Raw genomic sequence first — 24,674 nt, 5'->3', positions numbered from 1 at the left:
TTTTTACTAATGATGTGACAACTTGTGTAGAGCGCATATAGGAGGTAACACAAAAGGTCAGAGAACTGGACATTCCAAATGAATTTTTTAGCCCACCAAGAAAAAATTATTCCTCTTTTTTTTCGTCTGTATCATTAGTGATGAAGAGGTGTTGATGAGGCCAGCAAGGGCCTGACACCCTGTGGTCATAAAGATCCTTAGGCATCCTTCATAATGTTCAAGGTGTATCCTGATGTCCAGGCAAAATTGCCCAACGCACCTAGTCATTCTGGCAGCAGCAAAATTGCCCAAGTCATTCTGGCCTTCTAATCATGCCCTTCTCTAGCTAACTATCTCTCTCTCTCTCGCCACTTCATCACCTAAAAGCTAATGTGGGATGAATGTAGTGGCGGGTGCTACACATTAATGATTGTTGAAGTGCACCCCAACCTGCACCCGCTCACTGAGGCGCTTGATGTAATGAGAAAACATAGATAGATATAGAGATAGATAGATATATATAAAAATAAAAAGGATTATCATCATTAGTGGTTGTAGATGCAGTTCTTGAGACTGACATTCTGTTCTGCTCTCAAGTTACACATGAAGCGAAATTACCATAATGGATCTGTAAAAGCCTTATTGTTGGCCATTAAAGCTACTCATATTTTGCAGAAGATGGTTTATAGCTATTTAGGAATCATTGGTCACACAATGAGGCTGAAGGAAGGGCATAACAATGAGAGCTGAAGATTCTTGTAAGCAAGTCAGTGATGAAATGATGATAATGTACAATATAGAAAAAGATCACAAAGTGTTTGGATCTCTCTCTTAGCATTGTTGACTTAATAATCACGAAATGAAAGCTGCATCGCTTCACTTAGAAAATGATATCCATAAAAACTCGAAACTTTGAGGAAAGTAGTGAATGCAAAATGGATGCCTTGATACTAATTGGCCTGCTCATATCACTAACTGAGAGTACAGTTAAGTGTGTATCAACCAACTAAATGCCCCGCTGCATTACACAATTGTTCATCTTCAGATTTCATTCACATAGTCTTGGAAAGTCTGAGCAGTCCCGATGCACACCCAAGTATTTTGACATCCCAAGAAAGTTGACTGGTTTGATATGTGCCTTAAGTCATAGTGGTAGCCTCTGTGTGTGCGAGAGCACAATCAGTGACCATTCACTTGGAAGTACAAAGCATAGAATGCAGCCATAGAGATAAAGGAACACAGGTATTTTGGAGTACATGAACAGTAGCGAGGCTTGGGTGTGTGATGTGTCATGTTTGTTGTACCACAAAAGAATGGAAAATGGGACAAGATAACAGCTGAACCAAACCAGACCCAGTACCTGGAAAGCATTCATACAGGTGCTGTCAGTGTCGAGCAGCAGCATGTTAATGTCTGTCAGCATGTGGCGAGCTTGCGATACTTTGCAAATTTTTAAATTGTCCTAAAAACTCATCATGGAGTCGCATGATCCCCGCAGTCTCTAATTGTATAGTCTTAACACTCTTTATGCAGCGAGATCCATCAACTGCAGTTGCCAATTGTGATATCCCCACAGACTAGAAGTCATGGAATACAGTGCCAGCTTAACAGTCTCCACACATCACTGCCCTTTATGGGATGTTGGCAGGAAATAAACTGTTATTTCTCAAGAATTTAGATTAAGGTCTTTCTGGAGTTTGTGGGAAAGGCACCAAGTGAACTAAATTATGGGGTAGGGTTTTAATTTCAAGTGAGAACAATATACCAATTTTTTGTCAAAATTCAAATCTTTGTGTGTAGTACAACCCTTAACAAGCAAAAGTCCTCTCTCACCTGACAGAAAACTAACTCGGGGGACCTAAAGCTGTCATTAATGTCAGCAGTCCTAATGCTTGCTCAGACAGCACAGATGTCTTCTGTAAAATAACAAATTTTATCCTTAAACTCTTTCCTTTTGGACCTGTGAATTTGCAGTAAAAATACACATTACAACATGATATTCAAATATTATCGTGTTATCTTGCAATATTTGGAAACATTTATAGGACGAGTATACTTTTGTAAAGAAAGCACTGCAAAAATGCACAAACTATTTCTGAAAGTAAAATGTAAAGTATTGGTAATACACATTAAATTAAGGTTTCTATGTATGACGTGTAGTTTTTAAACTTTACTCAGTTAATTTTAACCATAACTCTAATTTCATTTCTTAGTCATTGGGACATCCTTAACATTCCAGAATGTCAACTGGTGACTTTTAATTTGTGTCACACTGATTGGTTAACTTATTTTAATTTTATTTTTTAACTTTCTCTGCTATTGGAGCTTTTCAGTAAGTCATCCTCTGTTATATTTCAAATCTTTCCTCTTAGGAGAGAATCAGAAAGAAGAAATCATTCCCTGGCACGCCATGCAGATATCCTAGCAGCAGTGGAAACCCGCCTTTCATTGCTTAATATGACTTTCATGAAATATGTAGACTCTAATCTATGCTGCTTCATCCCTGGAAAGGTAAGGTCCTGTCCCTGTTAAAAAAATAAATAAATAAATAAATAAAACTCAAAAACTGCATGTGAGTTTATTTTTAAAGTGGAACTGATGAGGCAAATAGGCCTTACATATTTAAATGTTCTGCAAAATGAGAAATACTAATGCGAATGTCAGTTTCACACAGACATTTGCTTTAATTTCAATGAAACGTATTGCTGTGAATGCAAAGATTTAAGCATTTGGACATAGAAATATAAGCCTTCAGTTATGTTAAAGGAACTACATTCTAATGTACGTGTTTGAAAGTTTTTTTTTTAATAGTATTCATACAAATTCATTTGTACTGTAAACTTGTATTGTTAATTGAGGCAAGAACATGTATATATCTTCTTCCCAGAGGCTTACAGTTATGGCCAGTGAAACACCTACCTGAAGGGGGGCTGTGTGATTCCCCAATATGTCCAGAGCAATTGACATGGATTGAGATTTAACATAACCGTCATTGTCAGGTGTTTAGAAATGCTGTGGGGTTGAATATGGGAAGCTGTGTATTCTGACACCGAATGTTAAGATTCAGCAGAGTTTGAAAGTACCAGAAAAAATAAAAGCCCACAAGTATCGATTAGTAACGAGCCTATAAAACAGAATCACATTTTATGAAAAGATTTTCATTTCCTCCTCCCTTAGTATGAAGTAGTGCTAGTGTTTCTAGTAATGTTTTGAAGGGATCAAGAAAGCTGGAGTAAAGAGATTTTTTCTTATGGGTTCAAGTGCACTGCCCTGGCCAGTCTCTAAATGGTGAAGTATTCCAGGTTTTTGGTGCGGAGACAAAAGGCTGCCTCACTAGTTTTTATGCTTGACTCTCAGAATACGAAGCAAGCCACTGTTAGAGGATTTAAGATTACAGTCGGGAGTGAAGGGGGATAAGCACTCCAAAGAGTAAAAAGAGCCTTCTATAAAAAGAAAAAGATTTTCAAATCAATCCTAAACTGTATACTTGCAGTGAAGTATGCCAGCAACCACATCGTGCCATGGGACTGCACCTTATCAGCAGATAATGGGGTGCCCTTTAGAGCCAAGGGAAAGTTAATTGAGTGCAGTAATGGAAATATTACAAAGGAGCCTGTTTTAGTCTGCATAAAGGAAGCAAAACTGAGAGATTTGTCTTTCAGTAGGCCAGTCATTACAAGGACAGGGCCACAGATCTTAAAAGGGCCCAGTAAAAGTCGTAATCAGTGGCATAATTTGAAGATTGCATCTACTGTATAAGTATTGTCCTAAATAGGCTGGAACAAATCTGTAAAGATGAATAGATAGAAAATCATCCCATGTGTAACCAGCGCAAAAAACTAGGAGAGTGTTGTTCTTAAGGATTGAAAATGTAGTAAGACGTTAACTCGGCCAAATATCATATAGCTGACTGCAATGGCTTCTGCTCTTAAACTTCCTTCTTCCTGAGTGTGTCAGCTGGAAATTAAAAATCAGATTGAAATAAAATATAATTTGTAATCCTGCAGCACTGGAAAACACTGAATGTATTTGCATGGCAACAATATTTGGAGTTTCTGTTTAGAAGTTTTGGGAAGCATTGATTCTTTCATGGAATGTCTGGAAAGTTTGAACCACAACAGTATTTGTGTTGGCCTGCTCTGTCTGATCTTAGAACATGAAAGCTCTGTGCACATTATTAAGCTTTACATTTTTTGCACATTAGCTGACTTTTTTCATCTGCCATGTCGTGCACATTAAAGCCCACAAGGTGGCACTTTGTTGCCAGCTGATTTTGTCGACACACACTATGCTTAAAGGAAGTCTGCAGATGGAACTGCTTAACTGCGGAAATTGAGAAAGTCATGGCTTCATCCAGCTATGAAGAATCATGAGTGTCTTGTGCATCTGATATTTGTAAACCTTTGTAAACTGGCATTATTTCCTCCATTTCATGACCAGCTTACTTCAGTTCAGTTTTGCAGGTGACCAGACATCTTGACCAGTATTCTTCATTATTTTGTTAGGGTTCTCAGATGTATTGAGAGCCAAGTATTGTTCCACTGTTGCTTATCTTCTTCGTCTTTCAGCTGCTTCCGTTAAGGGGCATCACAATGGATCCTCTGTTTCCATATTCTTCCTGTTCTCTGCATCTTGCTCTGTCGCTTACTTCACCTGCATGTCCTCTCTCACCACATCCATAAACCTTCTCTTAGGCCACCTTTTCCACTTGCCTGGAAGCTCCATCCCTAGAATTCTTCTCCACTGGTTTGTAAAAAAATCTTTGAGGACATTGGCAAAGGAATTCCCAGGCATTTCAGTGACGTGACATATTTTATGCTTCCATCTGCACGTATCTCGCATCCTATATTTTGCTCATAAACTTACTTAAGGAAAGAGAAAATGGCAGCAAGTGCTTGATTTTGATTACTCTGTTAAATCGCACTGACTGTGAAAACCATCGCTTAAGGCCGAGGGCATTCCAGATCTCCAGAGTGCAGGTCGTAGTGCTATTGGTCTCAATGGGAAGAAGAGTTTAGATGATTGGACATTGAGTTTGCATAGATAGACTGCATAATTGTAGATTAAATCTTTGCATTTACGTTTAAATTTGTTCCAAGCTTTTTATATATTTTTTTTCCATATGTTTAGGTAATTGATGAAATTTATGGGGTTTTACGTTATGTAAATTCAACTCGATCACCTCAGAGAGCTCATGAAGTTCTACAGGAGCTGCGGGACATCTCCTCCATGGCTATGGAATACTTTGATGAAAAAATTGTCCCAATTCTCAAGAAGAAACTGCCTGGGGCTGACATGTCTGGTAGGCTCATCGGGTCTCCTCCAGGTACTTTAATTTTGTAGTGATTTTCAAAGCAATGTATTTTAATTTCTTGTGAACTCCACTTTTAGATTCTAGAGACATTAAATGGCATGTTATTTGTTGCTTGCTGGGATGGTGCAACCTCTTACAAAAGGTCTCCCAAAAACTTGTTTTTCTGACTGGCAGCTTATAGTTGTTTATCTTTGTGAGGTAAATGTTGTCTGTTTCATTGTTCTGGCTTATCATTTGACAACCATTTTACATTTCATTTTAGAAGTTGGAAGTCCATCCATCCTTACATTGATTCATTTTCTTGACCTGTTTATTTTGGTCCCTGTTAGGCTGGGTTTACTTCACGCAACACGAAGCATGCTCTAGTGGACGCTACTGCTACACAAGCATTGTACTATTTATACTTGCGCGCATACTTTACATAAATCTGGAAGATTCCACCAGGTGGCAGTGCGAGATATCATCACAGTGGGAAAACGTTCGACTTGCTGTGTTGTGAATTGCCCGAATCATCCATTAAATTCCGAGGACACCTTGTTGCAATATCTCTGAAAAGGATGTTTAATGATTACATCAGTCAATCCAGGGATACGCCCATTCCAGCAAGCATCGAGCGCGAGACTCCACTCATCGCAAGGTGAATAGAAGACAAGCATACACTAGTGTCATTTTAGCATCACCAAATCCCCAAACCTTCATGACTTTGGAAGGGAACTGAAGCACACTGTGAAAACCCCCCAGGAAATATGCAAACTCCAGGCAGGGAACACCAGGGACGTGACTTCCTACAAGGCAGCAGCGCTACCGCTTGGCCGCTGTGCCACCCCACAGGTGTAATTATTAGCAGTATTTATTATTTAATTTAACAATTTATCTGTAAAATATAACATGCATACTTTAATGCTTTTCATCATGAATGTGATGTCGGGTATAAATCCAAGGATTCGAAATGTGTAGAGAGCTGGAATATCATAAATTTAATGTGTTCTCTGTGGCATTTGGTGCCTGCCGCTGCTGTCCGTTCAGGAAGAAGCCCCAGAAGCATGTAGCGATTAACAACTGGGTCGACTAAGATGACATTTACGGTGGTCTATTTTAATGATAAGCTACGAGGTTAAAGTGGACATTTTGAGATTAAAGATGAAATTTCCACTTTAAATCACAAAATAGACCCTTTTCACCGTGTCCTTAATTTTAATTCAGTGGCTCAAATATGCTACTGTGCATTCTGATACTGTTTTGAAGGTTCAAATGTGAGACTTTTAAAATGTATCGTGTCATTAAGTTCGGGGAATATGCAAAGCTTGAATATAAAAGCACCACAAATGCATTTGTATGTCGCCATTTTGCTTCACCACGTCGAACCATTCATCAAACATCAAAGTGCATACGTAGGATCCGCATAGCGGCTTTCTGTAACATGTAGATAGTAAACAGAGACTCTGACGTCATGTTCCATCTTTTATCACACTGCAGCCCCCGACTTTTTGCTGGTACTGCAACTCACACACGCATTGCGTTAATTTCTGAGGACGTGTCAAATGAACGTTGGGAATGCATGGTAGCCATAATACTTGTGCGTTCTGAGCACGAAGTATAAACTGGCCCTTAAAGGGATCGGGCTGTGATGATGATGATGTATGTGTAAGGAAGCCGAGCTAAGCAAAACAAGTTGAGGTTTGTCACATGTACAGAGTACAGTGAAATTCTTAAGTCCACTTCACTGATTGATTTGAATCCCATGGCTGGGCGTTGTCAGTGTGCTGCTTACATATTTAATCATGGTTTTCTTCACACATTCCCAAAGACATGTAAGTTAGATTAATTGGAGATCCTCTGTGTGAGTAATTGTGGGTGTGTGAATGAGTTGGAACTTGTCCAAAGTTGTTTTCCACCTTCTGTAACCCTGAATGAGATTAAGCAGATTTGAAAATATGTACAGTGTGTACTGGAGATGAGAGCCTGGCTTAGCTGGAGGAGATGTTTGGAAGCGGCCCAGCACATCTCCACACTGTCATTAGGTTATATGTATGTATTAGCAGTTAAAGTAAATGAAATACGTTTTGACATGACAGCATCACTTCCATTGAATTTCATTTGGCGACATTCAAACAAATACAATATAACATCAGTGGAAAAATGCAGCATAAAGGCAGTGGTAATCATCAGCTTCCAGGCAGACAGTTTAACACACAAACTTTCATAAAATTACTAAAGACCGCTGCTTACGATCAAGAAGTTCAGTTCATATATCTGGAAGTTTGCAGGTGAAATTTCCATGTCTTGAGTGACCTAAGCAAAAGACAGTGAAGATTGTGAAAAGGGTATGCTGCGTTGGGTAAGATTTTAATGGCTTTACCTTTCAGCCTGCAAAACAGTTAATTCCTAGTAGGGATGAAGCCCCCAATAATTCTAGCTCTGACATTGGCATATATCTGACCCAGTGTGTGTCACAAAAACTCTTCACCATTACATTGCCCCCACAACTCTCCTTTGCTGTCATCCATTTTGCTGAATTTTTTTTTTCCCCTTATATTCTGGCCCTTTCATCAGTACATGTCGGCAGACTCTACCATTCATCACGGGAGAGCATTTTCTTTCGATGCTGGAGTTTCCAGTATTTATGGTCTTTAGCATTCTGATATGCCCCTTTAAGCAGCACTGTTGTGTTCTTTGTTACTCTGCACAAATTGTCAGTCTTTGTTAAATACTTTTATGAAACATCTTTTTTATGACCATAAGACTTGTTGCCAGAATATGTATTTTTTTGCATGGTCCCATGATACTCCATTATACTCATAATGTCTTATCTCACGCTTAATGCTTATGATCTATGACATATTCAAAGCCACGTAAATCCTGACCCCTCTACCTTGGAATTGTATTCATGTTGGCACACAGCATAGGGATTCCTACCTACTAACTTTTGAGGGTGATGTTTGCATATATGATGAAGTCACTGACTGAGAAGTTAGTCTCTCATCAAATGCAGGTGTACATTTTTAAAATGGTCTTCCAGAGAGAAGGGTGTGACTTGTATTAAAATGTAGTAAAACGTCCTGGTTTAATATCCGTATATCTTAACATACCAAATATAGCTTTAATATTTACCGTATTAGGTACTTTTTGATTTCTTACTCATACTAGCGTAAAATTACAGTTAGATTTATGACCAAGTTTTCAACCATAGACACCAGACTACATTTATTGTGACCTGCAGTTATGTTCTTGTACAGCAAGTACTGTGATTTGGCCATATTGTCATACAGTGGATTCAGAAAGTATTCAGACCCCTTCACTTTTTTCATATTTTAAGTTATAATCTTGTGCTTATATGGTTTAAATTCATCGAACAACACTCAAGAATGTTAACAAGTTTATTAAAAATAATACCTGAAATATCCCATTGACACAAGTATTCCAACTATTTAATCAGCGCTTAGTTGAAGCACCTATGGCAGTGATTCTGGGCTGTGAAGTTCTGCAGCAGCATCACTTAATCTTTATTTGAAAGCAAGTGTTCATTCATACGTTAATTACCCGTTATTTCCCATGTGTATTTGCTAGATGACTAGTATACTGTGTGGGTCGTTGGGTAAACTATATATATATATATATATATATATATATATAAAATATGCTGTCACAGGACTGTGATGAGATCTTATTGTCAGATGACTGATGTTGAATGTTTATTGTTATATACCATCATACAATGTTTGTTCTACTCAATGACAATTCTGTTCTGTAGGCCCATGGCAAGATTTAAGTGTCCCGTATATGATGTTACATATTTTAATACATTCTTGTCTATTATAGAGTACTTAGAGGTACTGGCAATGTGTTAATATAGGTTGGACAAGCAAGTAAGGCTTTTACTGCACCCTGTACACATGACAATACTACTTCATTAACAGATTTAATTAAGTTCAGGATCTCCCCCTCCAGATAGTCGGTAATTGGGTAGTTTGCTATGGTTAGTATACCAACCAGGATCCTGTTTCCTTGTTGCATTCAACAATGCATTTTGCTGTTAAAGGAAATTGTATAACTTCATTTAATAATAAAAATATTATCCCTTGTTTCGATACCTTGGGGACATCCTGGGGTCATACAGTATAGTGTGAGTGCAATTTTAAGCCATGCCTCATTTGTTTCATTTGCAACAATTTACTACCAAAAATATGCCAAAATATGATGATCATTTTATTTGCATGAAACCTATAAGGTCGCTAGTGATAATAATGAATGAGTTAGTGTCAGTATTTTTATTTGTGCATTTTTAGTGCCGTGTTTAGAGAGGTATGGGATAAGAAAAGAAATGTGAGGACTGATGCCAGCACCGCAAGCTCTTAAAAGATCCCCTGTCAAAAGCAGAATGCACGACAGAGAGAGATGCAATGTAGAGAGATACTTCTAATGCGGTCAGTTCATGAATTCTGTGAGTTGGAAACTGTAGAGGGGCAGAGCTCAGACGAGCAGGAGTATAATGAAAGTGAAGGAAGGCAAGCAGCCATAGAATCTGCACAGAGTGCAACAGCACCTGAAGTGGACACAAAACACAGAAGATGTTTCATAAAACACAGCGTTTCTGTCGTGTTGCTCATTATTTAAGTATTTATGAGTTTATAAAGATGAGAGATAGGAAGCCCTTGAAAGAGTTTGTGTATTTGACGGCAGATGTCGAGTCAGAGAGACTTGAGTCACGCAGCAGGGAGACCAACAATGACCAACAGAGTTATCTGTGTTAGCTTGAAAACATTGTGCACATTATTAAGCTTTTTTTTTTTTTTTTGGCAAATATAAGTTTAGACTTTCCACCTGTCATTCTGTCCATGTTATGCCCCAGAAGGTGGTGCTTAGTTGCCAGTCTATGTCTGATATTCTTGGCACAAACTGTGGCTAAAGATGGAATGTTTATCTGTAGAAATTAGAAAGTCATGACTTCATCCAGCTATGAAGAATCACGAGTGTCTTGTGCATCTGATATTTGTAAACCTTTGTAAATTGGTTTCCTGACCAGCTTGCTTCAGTTTAGTTTTGTGGGTATGACCAGAAACCATCTTGGCCAATATTCTTTATTTTACCTCTTCACCTCCTAATTTTCTCAGAAGTATTCATGGATGAGTATTGTTTCCAGGGTTGTTTATACTGGTTTGTAAAAAAAAAAAAATCTTTGGGGACACAGACAAAGGAATTCATAAGCATTTCAGAGATGCCATGAGATTCTGAATGTTCTGTACAGCAAACTGTAGAGGTGCAGAGCTTAGACGACGAGGAGGCTGAAACTGAAAGGGGCAGGCAGCTGTAGCAGATACACAAAGTGAAACGGCACAAGCCACATGCTTCTTTAAAGAAGGTTCCACTTACAGTATTTTTAATTATTACTGGACTGCCAACCAGTTGATTGCTACAGCATGTGTCGGGAACAATATTGCAAGGATAAAAGAAAAAAATGTAACCATACTCTGGGCTTATTAAGCTTAGTAGAAGACTGATTGTGTAATAAAATATAAAGATTTAAAAATAAGCAGCTAAGCCTTAAAAAAAAAAAAAAAAAAGTGTTTAGGGAAGAGGTTTCAATATAAGTTTGGACAGACATGGTGGTTTGTGGCTTGATTTACATATAAAAATATGGTGGGTCTCTAAAGACCCTAGATACGTAATAGTGTTTGCTGAAAGTTCCATGTATATAAGGGCTAACTGAGGATTATGGAAATGTATGGAAGTAAATAAAAGTACCAAGATGTTGTAAAGATAAAATGTAAACCTTTACTTAGCATGTAGCTTCTGAAGTCTGCTCAATGTTACCATTTTGCATCCTTACCTCCATTTCCATCCGCACTGCCTAATTACCGTTTGTTGAAACTCTTATGTTGTCAAATCCATCTTGTTAACTTGCCTGTATTCCTTTTTTTTTTATTTTAGTTCCAGGTCCTTCCACATCTTTGACAACAATGTCTCTGCTGGCAAAGAACACTCCATCACGGTCTGAAATGACAAAACTGCAACAGCAGGTCAAGGTGAATGGAGCTTCTGTCACAGCACTGCGGAGGGAGATTTCAGAGCTGAGGGTCAAACAGTTGGAACAGCAAAAGCAGCTGCAAGACCAGGAGCAAAAGCTGCTGGAGCAGACCCAGATTATAGGCGAGCAAAATGCTAGGCTTGCAGAGCTGGAGCGCAAACTCCGTGAACTGATGGACAGTGCTGTTGGCAGCACTTCTCCTGGCAACAGTACCAGTAACACTGGAAGGGGGCAAGAGACACCATTCAAACGCACCAGGAAGACATTGGACTCTCCTCGGCAATCTAAACGTCTGAAGAGCAAAAAATAAAAAGGTGCATCTCTTGCTTTTTCTCCAGACGGAATTTCCATGGTATGGCAGCAAGCCACCTGTCTGCGAGTGGTAATCCAACAAACCATTCTCCACTTCCAACACTCTGTAGAATTTCGCTCCTTCACTTGGGGACTGGGAGGCTGAGTAATGTTAGGCTTTTTTTTTTTTTTTTTTTTTAGTTTTATCATTAAATGTGCTTTCAATTCCCACAACTTAGGCAATGGGAAACTATAAACCTCGGCATGACACTGAACATGGGAAGAGTTCTCATAACTGCAGGTGGACGTGTTGATGGTAATTGTTAGTGAAAGTGTGCATTTCTGTGAGGCCCACAATGCAGGCAGTAAAGAGTAGTAAATTTTAAAATGGCAGAATGATTTTTAAAGTCTTAATGTCCTAGAAAGAGGACTACTGGGGCCCCTGCCTGGAAATAATGGAATTCGAGCCTGAGCACTGTAGCTGTGTGTCTTTATAATGCAGAAAGGATTTAGGAAATAATCACTGAGCCATTTAAATAGGTGTCTTCATCAAATAGACAATCTTCATTGCGTTGTGTGTTCCCCATTAAATGTTAAAGCTCTTACTAAAAAGGTAATTTTGCAGTTATGGTTTAAATCCTTGTCTGCTTCTCATTCAAAACTGCTTTCCAGAAAGTAGAATGCGTTTTCAAGAATTTACTGTAATCAGTGAATCTTGTCGTAATTTTATTTTTTATAAATAATTATTTAAAATCAGCCAATTTGGCAAACATCTGCACCGCCAAAAAAAAAAAACCCAACATATTTATATCTTTACAATACCAGCTTATTCTGTTATTAAAGAAAGCATTTGATTTTAAAGGATGAGACCAATTTAAGGACACCTCACTTAACAGAGAGTAAATTCAACAGTCAGAATTGGAATTTCTTACCTTCAAGTCTGGGAATTTGAGTATACAATTAACAAAATATAACGCTTGGGTAAGTTGCTGTATTTATGTGAAAAATCTGCAGAAACAGGGATGCTTGTATTGGCATCAATACCCCCTTTTGTATTAGAAATGTAAAATTCCAAAAATAAAGCCTTGTCAGAATTATTTCTATCTCATAACTTTAGTAATTACATTATTATTTCTTTCCAGTCAAGTTTTAATTTAGTTTCATAGTATAGCCTCATTGAAGCTTTTTTTAGCCAAAAACAAATTGAAGGGCAAATTATATTTTTATCTATCTGACCCAGTAAGAAGATAGAAAATAGTTTTACTTTTGTTACAAACATGAATCAGGTCTAACTAGTTAATAAGCTTATAGTCTACAGACACAAATAAAACAAAAATCACGTTTTGTTAAATCATTATATCCGAACAAGCTAACTGAGGCAAAAATGTCATCATGCAAGGGACCCTCAAACGAGGACACGCTATATGAAATGCAAACAGATTCTCTTCTGAAGAATGAATACAAACTTTCTGAGGAACCCAGGGCGTTTGTCATTTGTCAAAATATTTTTCAACTCTTAAAGCTGTGCTTTCATAATAGTCTGTTATGAAAATTCTTTACATTTTGAGATACTGGTTGTCTCATGTTTTACCATGTGACTTGCCTTTTTTGCTTTAGATCCAGATCTGACATTTGGGAAGAAAGCAATAAAAGGTGTTGCAAAAAAGAAAATAAATGCATTGATTATGTTATTGAAAATGTGCGCTCATTTAACATCATGTAAGAGACGGAAGGCCGAGTGCAGTGCCTATGACTGGAGGTGGTGCCGGTTTTTATTTATGTTGGCACATTCTTTACTATCATGTTGAAACAGGGACAAATTTCACAAGTTCAGTTGCCAGACTTTGCATGAAGGAAATGCAGACAAGTATAGCTAATTATGATTTAAAAAGTTGCATTTATGTTAAACGTATGTTGTTGATATATGAAGTACTTTTTTGTTAATTTGATTAGCAAATTGTGGAGATTCAGAAATTAAGATACAATATGCAAGTCTAGTAGAGTACTTTCTCCTCTCCATTAAGGTTACTTTCTTGACAGGCTAGCATAGCAATTTTGTAACCAATGAAATCTCTTGACATAGCACATTCTGTGATCCAAAGACTGAATGATTTATTATTTCTGGTTGAGAATGGTTGCTAAATTTGCCTTGTAAATTGGTGTAAATTTTAGATTAACGGAAAAACATACCTGATCATGCATCTTTTTGTCATTCCGAGTTGAAGCGGTCTCTGCTCACCAGTTTTCCTTAGTGCTTTTTTGGTCTCACTCAAGAAAAATAAAATAAAATAATATATATATATATATATATATATATATATATATATATATATATATATATATATATATATATATATATATATATATATATATATATATATATATATATATATATATATATATATATATATATATATGTGATGTATGTGTGACAGGGTGTTTGGTTTTTTATTATATATTTTATTATTTTTTTTTTTATATATATATATATATATATATATATATATATATATAAACACCCTGTCACAGAAGTCCGTTAATGTTCCCTGAGCAGTAGTGTCACAGAATGTTCCCAGAGCAAAGCTACAGTCCCCTATCTATAAACAATTGAATTCACATAATAGTGCTGAATTAATGCTTACACAACATCTGACATTTACTCTGATTGGTTCATTTGCTTACACACTTGTTATACACCTAAATAAAAGTCTCATTCTGATCCATTCTTTGTCCTTCTCAATATCTCCTAAATTCATATCTTTCCATGGAATTCCTGTGAACGTGACAACAATCCATTCTTAGTTACCAGCTTCTGTCATTATCACCTAGAACAGTGGTGTCTAGACTCGGTCCTGGGGACCCGCTGTGGCTGCAGGTTTTTGTTCCAACCAGATTCACAATTGGTGACAATAATCGATAACAACTGATCTCATTTAATTAGCTGGTCTTTTTTTTTTTTACTCTTCAGAAAAAATGCAGTATGGTTTTAACATTTATAAGACATTTTGAATTTTTTTTTTTTCTAAAGCTATTAATGCTTAACTCTCTTTTGTTGTTTCCTATATTTTCCCCTTTTCCTATGTAGTTTGCTCCCTTCATTTAACCCTAATAGTGACAATTAACAACCAGCATAGCAGACAACCAGTTTGATGAAAAGAGCAACAACTTCAGTGTCAGACCCACTAATTATGAATAATCAATTAAATAACCAGAACAGGAAAAGCAGAATTACAATTAGGTTGAAAATACTTTTAATGACTTAAACAAAATACATATTCCCCATATAACTGCTTATTACATTTTAATAAAAAAAAAATTTATACCATCCTTAGTTTGTAATTTCTTCATTGACTCCAAAACACAGAAGCTGGGAAGTAATGACTCACTTAATTAGGCCAAGAGTCCAATGGAAGATGGAAGTTGGTTGGAACAAAAACGTGTAGCCACAGTGGGTCCCCAGGACTGAGTTTGGGAACCACTGACCTAGAACATTCTTCTCTCCTTTTTGCTTACACACCCTTCATCTGCTTAACTGTTCAATGTACTTTTAAGACCAATGCTTTATTTTAATGTGGGAAGCATACCAAAATACTTAATACGCAATAACTATATTACCCCTAAATAACTACATTACCCCTTGATCGCCTTTAATTTCTTTCACAAACATCACCACTAACATTGTGAAAGCCACACTTCTGCTTCTGTCATCAATCAGTTTTTTGAAGCAACTGATGGGACGTCAGGAGTTTAAAAAGTAGGAGGAAGCACGACAGTCACTTTTTTTTTTATAATCAAATCGAAACCATTTGAGCAGGAAACGGAGCATTTTTCATAATATTATCACTGTGAAGCCTGGCTCTTCTGTGAATGTGAAGTGATACTAGAAATTTGATTTTTTTTTTTTATATTGGAAATTTGTATTTTGAATTAAGTTGAAAATTCTGTGGAATATTATGTATGTTTTTCTTTGTGAGGTACATGACACTAGCAAAAGCACTGTGGAGATGTGTTGTTCTTTCATGATAAATTATTAAGCTTCATGCATTTGTCTTGTCATGGCACTGAGTTTTAAACAATCAAAATGTTTTGGACACCGTTTTCCTTCTCAATATTGAAAAAAATGCAATGCTTATTAACTTTTTCCCCTTTTTGGACTTTATTTTAGGTTTTTCTTTTGCTCACAGGGCTACCGTTTCATTAAATGAAGAGGGAACTTTGAGCGCCATGGCCACAAATAAGAACGACTTATAGCTTTCACACCCTCTCTTGAAGATTGCACTGCTTAGTGGTAATTAAACAGCTTTCTAACGTAAGCCACTAATTATTACAATGCAGGCACTTTGCATGCTTAGTTGTTCCGTTTGTGAAACACAAATGCACACGGAGCCCCAGTTTAGGTTAAACAGACTGGCGGCCAAACAGAGAGGTGTAGACAAGCAACATAGGAAATCGGACATGTCCAGCACATACCTTTTCCCATACAGATGTGATTTTTTTTTTTTTTTATACCAGTAAAAAAGAAAACAAAAACATTTCTTTAGAGGAATGACTATTGGAATTGTCTTGTTCAAAACTCTGATAACTGTGCCAAGTATTATTCGCGTTAAGTGATTTGTTTTTGTGTTCTCTTTCTGTTTCACACACACACACACACTCCACTCTGAAAGGGTCCAATTCTGATCAAGGATTTCTATAAAGTGTTTGTGATTAGATGTAAACTCATAAATTTCAATTACTCACAACTCCTCTCTATACGTGTGTGTGTGTATAGTATGCATCTCTTTAGAACAAAATGTACCACCCCATTTTGCATTTTAAGTTAACCTTTTTTGAGTTACGGTGTCCACTCGTCTACATTAACACACAGACAATAAAATTTCCTCTAAGTGATGTAAATCGTTACAGTTCATCAGATGTTTGGCACTGTCACAGATTTTCCGTTATATACACCATGTATACCTTCAGTATATGCTGGAATAGTAACCCAAGTATGAGTCTGTGTAACCTGCTTGACCCATCATGAGTGACATTCCATTGCTTTCTTCTACGTTAATCCTCAAAGCTACACTGTGTGCAACAGGAATAAGGGGGCCCATGCTATAAAGGGCTGCAGAATGATTTGACTGTCCGATGGTAGAGAGGGTATATAGCCGAGCCATAGTAACACTTCACAAATGAGAGGTGGCCATTCAGTCCATCAAGCTTGTTTGTTTAGCTCATAGCTAAGCTTTCCCAGTACCTCATCCAGATCCATCATAAAAGTTGTCAAGGTGTCTCCTTCAACTGCGTGACTTGGTAGTTTGTTCCGAATTTCCCACAAGCACTTTAAATAAAGAAGTGCCCCCTGGCTTCTGTCCCCTGAATTTCCACTGCCGTCCTCGTGTGCACGATTCACTGGCTGGAACAACTTTATGTATGTTTTAGAGAGTTTTGAAGACCTGGATTAGAGTGCATTTAAGGGAAAAAGACTGCTCTTCCAGGCTTTGTATAAATGACATTAGAGACTCTAACAAGTGAGTGAATTGTGAAAATGACCAAATTAATTGGCAACCTAATATAATAAAAATAATACCGTGACATGACACATACTGGCCTTCAAAGTCCTGAAAGATGAGTGGAGAGATTAAAAATGTGTCAGTTAAGTTTTGTAATGCATGTTCAGAAGATCGAGTTTGCATGTTCTCCCCGTGTTTGCGTGGGTTTCCTCCGGGCGCTCCGGTTTCCTCCCACAATCCAAAGACATGCAGGTTAGGTGGATTGGCGATTCTAAATTGGCCCTAGTGTGTGCTTGGTGTGTGGGTGTGTGTCCTGCGGTGGGTTGGCACCCTGCCCAGGATTGGTTCCTGCCTTGTGCCCTGTGTTGGCTGGGATTGGCTCCGGCAGACCCCCGTGACCCTGTATTCGGATTCAGCGGGTTAGAAAATGGATGGATGGATGTTCAGAAGATCAAAATATAGATGTCGCAGCCGTAACATACACAGTTGTCATCTGTTTGTAAAAATGTAAATGTACCTTTTTAGTGTTTTTTTTTTTATTTTTATTTTAATGATCATAGTATTCTTAAATTACCCTAAAGTTAGGATTATTAACGGGGTTATAAAAAACATCTAAGTTCTTCACTGCAAAGATTCACATGATGTCATAAATTGTACATTAATGTAAAAAATTCAAACTGTATATTTATTGCAAAATAATGTATGATAAAACTGCAAGTAGGAGTAGGCCAAACATTGTAATGGAGATGTAGCTACGGAAACAGTCACTTGAGGCAATAAAGCACAAAATTTATTACTAAATGATCCTTGAACTGTCACGTCCACGTGTGCTACCGCTGTACTGTAGATCCTATTCTGCAATTCAGAGTGTTTACCTTTTACAGGAAAGGCTGGCATCCCAGGGTTCATTTCAGGTTTTTATGGCTGGGTTCACATGAAATGTGTTAAATCACTTCATTGTTACTGGCCTGCAAACCCTTACAAGCACTAGAGACATCTCCATAGCATTGCAGAACCTGGTGCCCGCTGTGAAGTGCAAAATAAAGAACGTTTGAAAGCTTACGTTCTAACTGATGCTTCCTAGTTTTTAGGACTTAACTTGTAAGACCCACGTGGGTCTTGGTTTCATTGTGCAGGAGTGTAGTACAAGCTGCAGCCTTCAAACCTCTCACAACCCTTTAAGATCCCGAGATGCGCTTTCATGAAGTTCTCCAGCCATTTTAAAGTTACTCTTAGCATGCTGGTGGCGGTTCATTTTCGAACTTAGGCATCCACACTGTCGAAACAAATCTAAATTAAAAAAAAAAAAAGTAGCTTGTGACTTTCTCATGAATTTAATTAGACTCTGTACTAAAGAGTGCTTATACTGGTTTAGCCTGCAGTGAGGGACCCAGAAACAGTTGTCTGATGGGAGAAGTTGGAATTTGACGTGCTACTGCAACTCATTATGGCTGTCCTGTCATGCCCTGGTCACGCTGGTGAGTTGACGCACGTAAGGCTATTTTATGTACCAAATAAATATTAATAGAAAAACTTGGAATTGATGTTCTGTCTGCCAGAACTTTGATTTTATCGAAGCACTAATACTAAGGGTGGTGGCAAGTGAGTGGTGGTCACATTTCGGGGAACAGCTCTTGTAATGTACTCTCTCAACGCTGTTGCTTTGTGCCACATGTCCAAGAATGTGTGAGGATTTATAGGATTGCGATAGTCGCCCAGGCTAAACACACTTAACACGCATGTATACATCAGTTTGACACTTCATGGGTAGCCTGAAAACAGGAGAGCACTGAGAAGGATTGAGTAACCTACAAGCACACGTAAATATGAACTATGAGCCAACAAAGAGTTCTCTGTAGAGCCAGTGTTACATCTTAGGTGCCTTTGTGGGGTTTATAAGTGGGGCGTACACTATAAGGATAGTTTTGCTTTTATCATTACATTTCATAAACATGGTGATTTGAAAAGAACTGAAGAAGTTTAAAAGTACTCGGTAACCAAGTATCTGATGAACATGTGGCAAAGCAGCTGTCAGTTTTTTTCATAAAGTTACAAATGCTCCATTTGCGCCAATCACGTCAAAACGACACACGTTAATCCTGTAGTCCAATCCAAATCAAACTCTCCAAGTGTGTCACCATCGATGGTTGACATAACAGCCTTGATTCTTCAGCTATGAATTGGCATTTTCTGCAAGTTGTTTAACCTCTTTTTTTTTTTCTCCAAAAGAATTTCATTTTTGCATTAATTTTATCATAAAATCTTCCTGATTTCATTATTATGTGAAGAGATTTTATTTTGTTATGGGCGCCGCCATTTTCTGTGGATTAGCTTTGTGTTTTCTTTGTCATCGTTGCCCAGAAAGTATCCCTTAAATAGCTGAGACTGGATAAACGGAATGTGAGTTTGTGAACCTATGGTATGACCTTTCTCTGGTTGTGTGAATTTTTTGATTCATGCTTAACAGTTTGCCATTGGCTAAAGAGTCTTGATTCCTGGTTACCGAAGCTCTGCCCACTTTTTCCGACTACGTCAATCTCCTTGTCCCCTCTTGTGAAATATTTTCGTTCTCCTTGTGAGATCAGAACATCTGTGCAAAATTTTAAAAAATACATAAATAACTTAAAGGGTAATTCTGCAATTTGGTACAAGGCAAATGTTCATACGGTACTGAGTTACTAAGTGTGAAATTTTTGAAATTCCAGTTCAATTGATTTTGAATCGGACTGTACAGTAAATAATGCATTCAGTTCATATGAATTTGCAGTCCACTGTTTTATCCCTTTGAAGATTATTTCTATATCCATATAATATATATATGTAATATAAAATACACAGCATAAAACCAATCTCCGCTCCTAAATTCCTTAATAACCGATGTTCAATAAATGTTTCCCAATGGTCCCAAAGCTTTCTAAGGTTGTCACTTTAATCACCGCAGCTTACAGAGACAATACCAGAGTTTTCTAATAGACTCCAACTGTGGACCTCCAGAGCCCCATTCCATTGAGGAGGTCATTGCCTGGCTACTCTATGGTTAAGATGAGGGTTGGGGGAGGGTTGTCCGACTCATGTCAAGTAAACCATGTGACTGAAATCTGCGATCCAATTGGTTGTCTAGTGGAGCTACGGAGGTCTGCAGCTGGACTCGTCTCGAATTTTCTGCTCCAGGCCCGTATTTGCGTTGGCGCTCACTGCACACAAATACCAGATGTGGCTTGATATGAGACTGTGTCTCTTGTTTAGAAATGACTGTAATGTATTCTGTATGTTTAGATTGTGAAATATTCAATGTATGTAAGAAAATCAATCCTGTAAATGAACTAATGTTTTGTTTAACCAATGTTCCACGCATTGTTAAATTCATGACTGTATATTAAAAGCGGAACTAACCATATGTAAAGATTCTTATATTTATTTTATTTTTATTTTTTGGGTTTTTTTTTTTTTTAGGAAAAGTGACTTTGAAGTTGCAAATGGTCAGATATTTATGACACGAGCAGCTCTTGGCAGGCGAGTGATGCTCACGGTGGCATCCTCATTGTGTACAGCCGAGTACCTTAACCATTGTAAAAATAGACAAAACAACAATGAAAAACAGTTGGGGTGCCGAAAAAATCCCTGTATATTAAAATTGGCAAAAGAAAATTGAAAATATACGTGAGAGAGTCTTCTCTCCGAGCGAGTGAAAAATGTGATTGACTGGTAATGCAAGACATGATGGTTTTCAGGGCTGCAGACAGAAAGAGGTGGGTTCAGCAGACCTGACCAGATGTTACGTCATGAGAGTGCACCTGTCAATCATTTTTTCCGCAATGGACAAACGAGAGGTGTTCACTGACGGTGCCAACCCCTGGTTTGGAGAGTAGACTTACAATCAGCTAAGCCTTGGAGTGGTTTCCCATTAGCACGTGTGTGACACAGTTTAGACCAACCAGACCACTGGTAAGCCATTTTTACAGATACAATCCAGTCTTCACCGCACTCTGATCTTCATATGGCCGATTTTGTAATCGGTGACTCGAATGATTTAACTGCTAGGATCTTGGCCACTTGGCTTCCCAGAGTGGAGTTTGCTCGACCTCGTGCTCTTCCCAGGTGCTCCAATTTTAATCCCACAACCCAAAGACATGTAGCTGAGGTTGATTAAGGAATCTAAATTGGAGTCGCATGTCTACCTTGCATGTGATTCTTCTAAGGTAGGCTCAGGCACGCACCTCTGCCAGGTGGGCTGTGTAGATTCAGAAAGTACTGTGTAGGCCATCTTTTAAATACGCCTTGGCTGCAAACTTTCAAGCTCAGAGTTCCCAACCTTCACACACGTCATTCAACCAAGCAATTCATGCATGAAGTCAATTTGTGTACCTGCTTAATCTCCAGAAATGCATATTGTAGGTGAAAAGTTTAAATGTACCAAGTTGGCCGACTCTTTAAACAGCATGGATGACCCCAGGAATTGATGTTATATACTGTAGAGCCACAAGTGCTTAAATTTACAAGGGCCTACCAGTAGAGCCAGTGCTGCCTTGTGGATAAGGCAATGGGAAAATCAAAAGAACTGAAGTCAAGACCCTAGCAGGAAAAACTGTGGATCTTCATAAGTTGTATCCTTCCTTGGTAGCCACCTTCAAAAGGTTCAAGGTACCAGGAGCAACCATACAATTGATTATGGGATTAAATATTTATTAACTCTTGGGACCATATTGACTACATCATTCACAAAGGAAGCACAGGGTTCAGGAGAACCTCAAGATAACCATGAAGGAACTTCTGGCAGTGTTGGGGGGTTTCAGGATCCTCCACCTCCTCTACAACTTTGTGATGGCTGAAGTGGCCAGTGCTTGTCTAAATTATTGAGATGGTCTTAGACAGATAATATTTTATTTATCCTCAAGGGAAAATGTAGACTTTACAGAAGTTCAAGAAGGTTCTAAATATAACAAATGACAACCCCTCGCAAACACCCATGAGATCTTGTGTCACGGAAAATAGGAGAGCTGTGGGCATCTAATAACGGGCATGGGGGTGGGTACGACGGATCAGATTGTGTTTAAAAAACCAAACAAATCAGGAGTGCTCTCCCCTCGACTTTCTTATATACTCTGATATGGGGATGGATATTTGAGGAGTAAACCGCAAGACAATGGTTATATTTTGATACTATGTACATTAAAAAAACTGAACAACAGATCAAAGGAATATGTTGACTAATTGTTATAAAAGTAAAGTTAAATGATTCAGCTCCATGAATAATAAAGCACCACTTCGAGTTAGCTGAAATAGCCCAAAACTTGATAGATATCTGCATTTTATGCCTAATCGTTGTATATGAAATTTGTTTGACCTCAGTGAAAGTGTACTTAAGTTATCGTCTTTATACACACACACACAGACACACACAATTCCAAAAATGGTATTTTTGTACTCTGGGAGGTCTAAAACATCAAGATTCTTTAAAATTTTAAAATTTAATTTTTGGACGATTAACAATACTTTCCCTATACTTCCTATGTGAAAAAGTAAATATATATCATTAAAACTGACAAGATTAGCATCTGTCTACTATATACAGTAATAAACTACACTGTGGTCTCTGTGTCCAGTCCCTCTAAGCAATCTGATTGGTCAGTTTTGGCTTTAGTGACGTCAAGAAAGAGGAAATGAGAGACGCACGTGGAGGAGTCGCCTTTAAAGATGACCAGTATAAAACCAGACGGGAGGCACCTTGGGTAAAAAGAGGTTCTGAGAAGCAGATGCTCGAGAGGCAAAGAGACGGTCGGGCACACGTGGGTAACGAGGATGGGCACTGAAGGTACACAAAGGGCAAGAAATGGAATCATTTAAAAATATTTGCTATTGCTGGTCTTTGACAGTGTGGCCAGCAGCAAATAAAAATGTGCTATACAAATAGAAGTTTTATACACAGGATGAAGCACGAAGTGCATTACGAGATGTCAAAAGAAGAACAAATGAGATGATGATATGTGAATAGTATGCAAAAAAAAGTAATACATGCTGATGTAAGATAAATATAAAATAAGAAGAAAAAGGAGAAATTAAGCCCTTTAAAAAACAGAATTGTATTTTCGAGTCTTCAAAGTCATCCACACGCCAGAACTCTGCGCTCGCCTTTCTGCCATCGGCTCTCCTTAGGCTCACACATCGAGTCACAAGTGACGACTCAAGCGGCCGATGACTTTGTGGTTCTAGAAAATGCAAAACGGCAGCAAATTGAGACGTGTGCTGCCCTGTTCAATATCTGAAATGACTGCCAAATCAAGAGAGCCGAGTGACACGGGTGGTGCAGTGTGCCTCGAGGAAAACCGAGTCCTCACCTTCAGTCTGCTCTCAGGATTTGAACCTTTGGGCACACCGGCAAAGGGCCGTAAGTCTTTAAAAAATGGTGACATGCACACATGACTGAGGACGGCTGACCTTTTTTTGTTTGGTCTTGGCTAAAATGCATAACCTGTTTTATTTATTTCTTTAGATGGCACCCGTCTTTAAGCTGCTGATCACAGCAGTCCGTTGGTGAAAGAGACGGCGACCAAAAGACCACCGCAAAGCTCCTGGTGCAGCACTCTGCACATTTGCCCCTGTAAAAACACCCCAGCCTTGGATATGTTAACTCGTATCTAACTTTTACAATGGCTTCTTACTATTTATAAATGCATTATGTGGTGCTCTTTATATGTATGTGCTGTATCGGTCTAATGTACAGCCATATGAAAAAGTTTGGGAACCCCTGTCAGCCTGCATAATAATCGACTCTCCTTTCAACAGAAAAGATAACAGTGCTATGTCTTTCATTTCCTAGGAACATCAGAGTTCTGGGGTGTTTTTCGAACAAAGATTTTTAGTGATGCAGTATTTAGTTGTATGAAATTAAATCAAATGTGAAAATCTGGCTGTGCAAAAATGTGGGTCCCCTTGTCCTTGTGCTGATTTGAATGTCTGTCACTGCTCAATGCTGATTACTGGCAACACCAAATTGGTTGGATGAGCTCGTTAAGCCTTGAACTTCATAGACAGGAGTGTCCAATCATGAGTGGTCAAAGGTATTTAAGGTGGTCAATTGCAAGTTGTGCTTTCTTCCCTTTGACTCTCCTCTGAAGAGTGACAGACAGCATGGGATCCTCAAAGCAACTCTCAAAAGATCTGAAAACAAAGATTGTTCAGTCTCCTGGTTTAGGGGAAGGCTACACAAAGTCACCTCAGAGGTTTAAACTGTAAGGAATGGAGTCAGGAAATGGAAGGCCACAGGCACAGTTGCTGTTAAACCAACTCAGGTCTGGCAGGCCAAATAAGGCCAGGATTGTGAGAATGGTTACAGACAACCCACAGATCACCTCCAAAGACCTGCAAGAACATCTCACTTCAGATGGTGTATCTGTACATCGTTCTACAATTCAGCACAATTTGCACAAAGAACATCTGTATGGCAGGGTGATGAGAAAGAAGCCCTTTCTGCACTCACGCCACAAACAGAGTCGCTTGTTGTATCAAATGCTCATTTAGACAAACCAGATTCATTTTGGAACAAAGTGCTTTGGACTGATGAGACAGAAAT

At 38.2% G+C, this 24,674-nt stretch overlaps 1 protein-coding gene across 1 annotated transcript in view; it reads left to right on the top strand.

Annotated features, from left to right (window-relative positions):
- The window catches only part of fbxo28 (F-box protein 28), a 42,129-nt gene extending 29,442 nt beyond the window's left edge, over positions 1-12,687 (top strand). Inside the window, exons 3-5 of the mRNA XM_039738443.1 lie at positions 2,352-2,490; positions 5,110-5,305; positions 11,222-12,687. Coding sequence (XP_039594377.1) covers positions 2,352-2,490; positions 5,110-5,305; positions 11,222-11,628 — 742 coding nt within the window. The 3' untranslated portion in view covers positions 11,629-12,687. The remainder of the gene's footprint in view (positions 1-2,351; positions 2,491-5,109; positions 5,306-11,221) is intronic.
- The last annotated feature ends 11,987 nt before the right edge of the window (positions 12,688-24,674 follow it).

This window comes from Polypterus senegalus, chromosome 16 (assembly GCF_016835505.1).
Source record: "Polypterus senegalus isolate Bchr_013 chromosome 16, ASM1683550v1, whole genome shotgun sequence".
Lineage (NCBI taxonomy): Eukaryota > Metazoa > Chordata > Cladistia > Polypteriformes > Polypteridae > Polypterus > Polypterus senegalus.
Note: the sequence above shows the minus strand (reverse complement) of the source record. Positions and strands in the feature narration are given on the sequence as shown.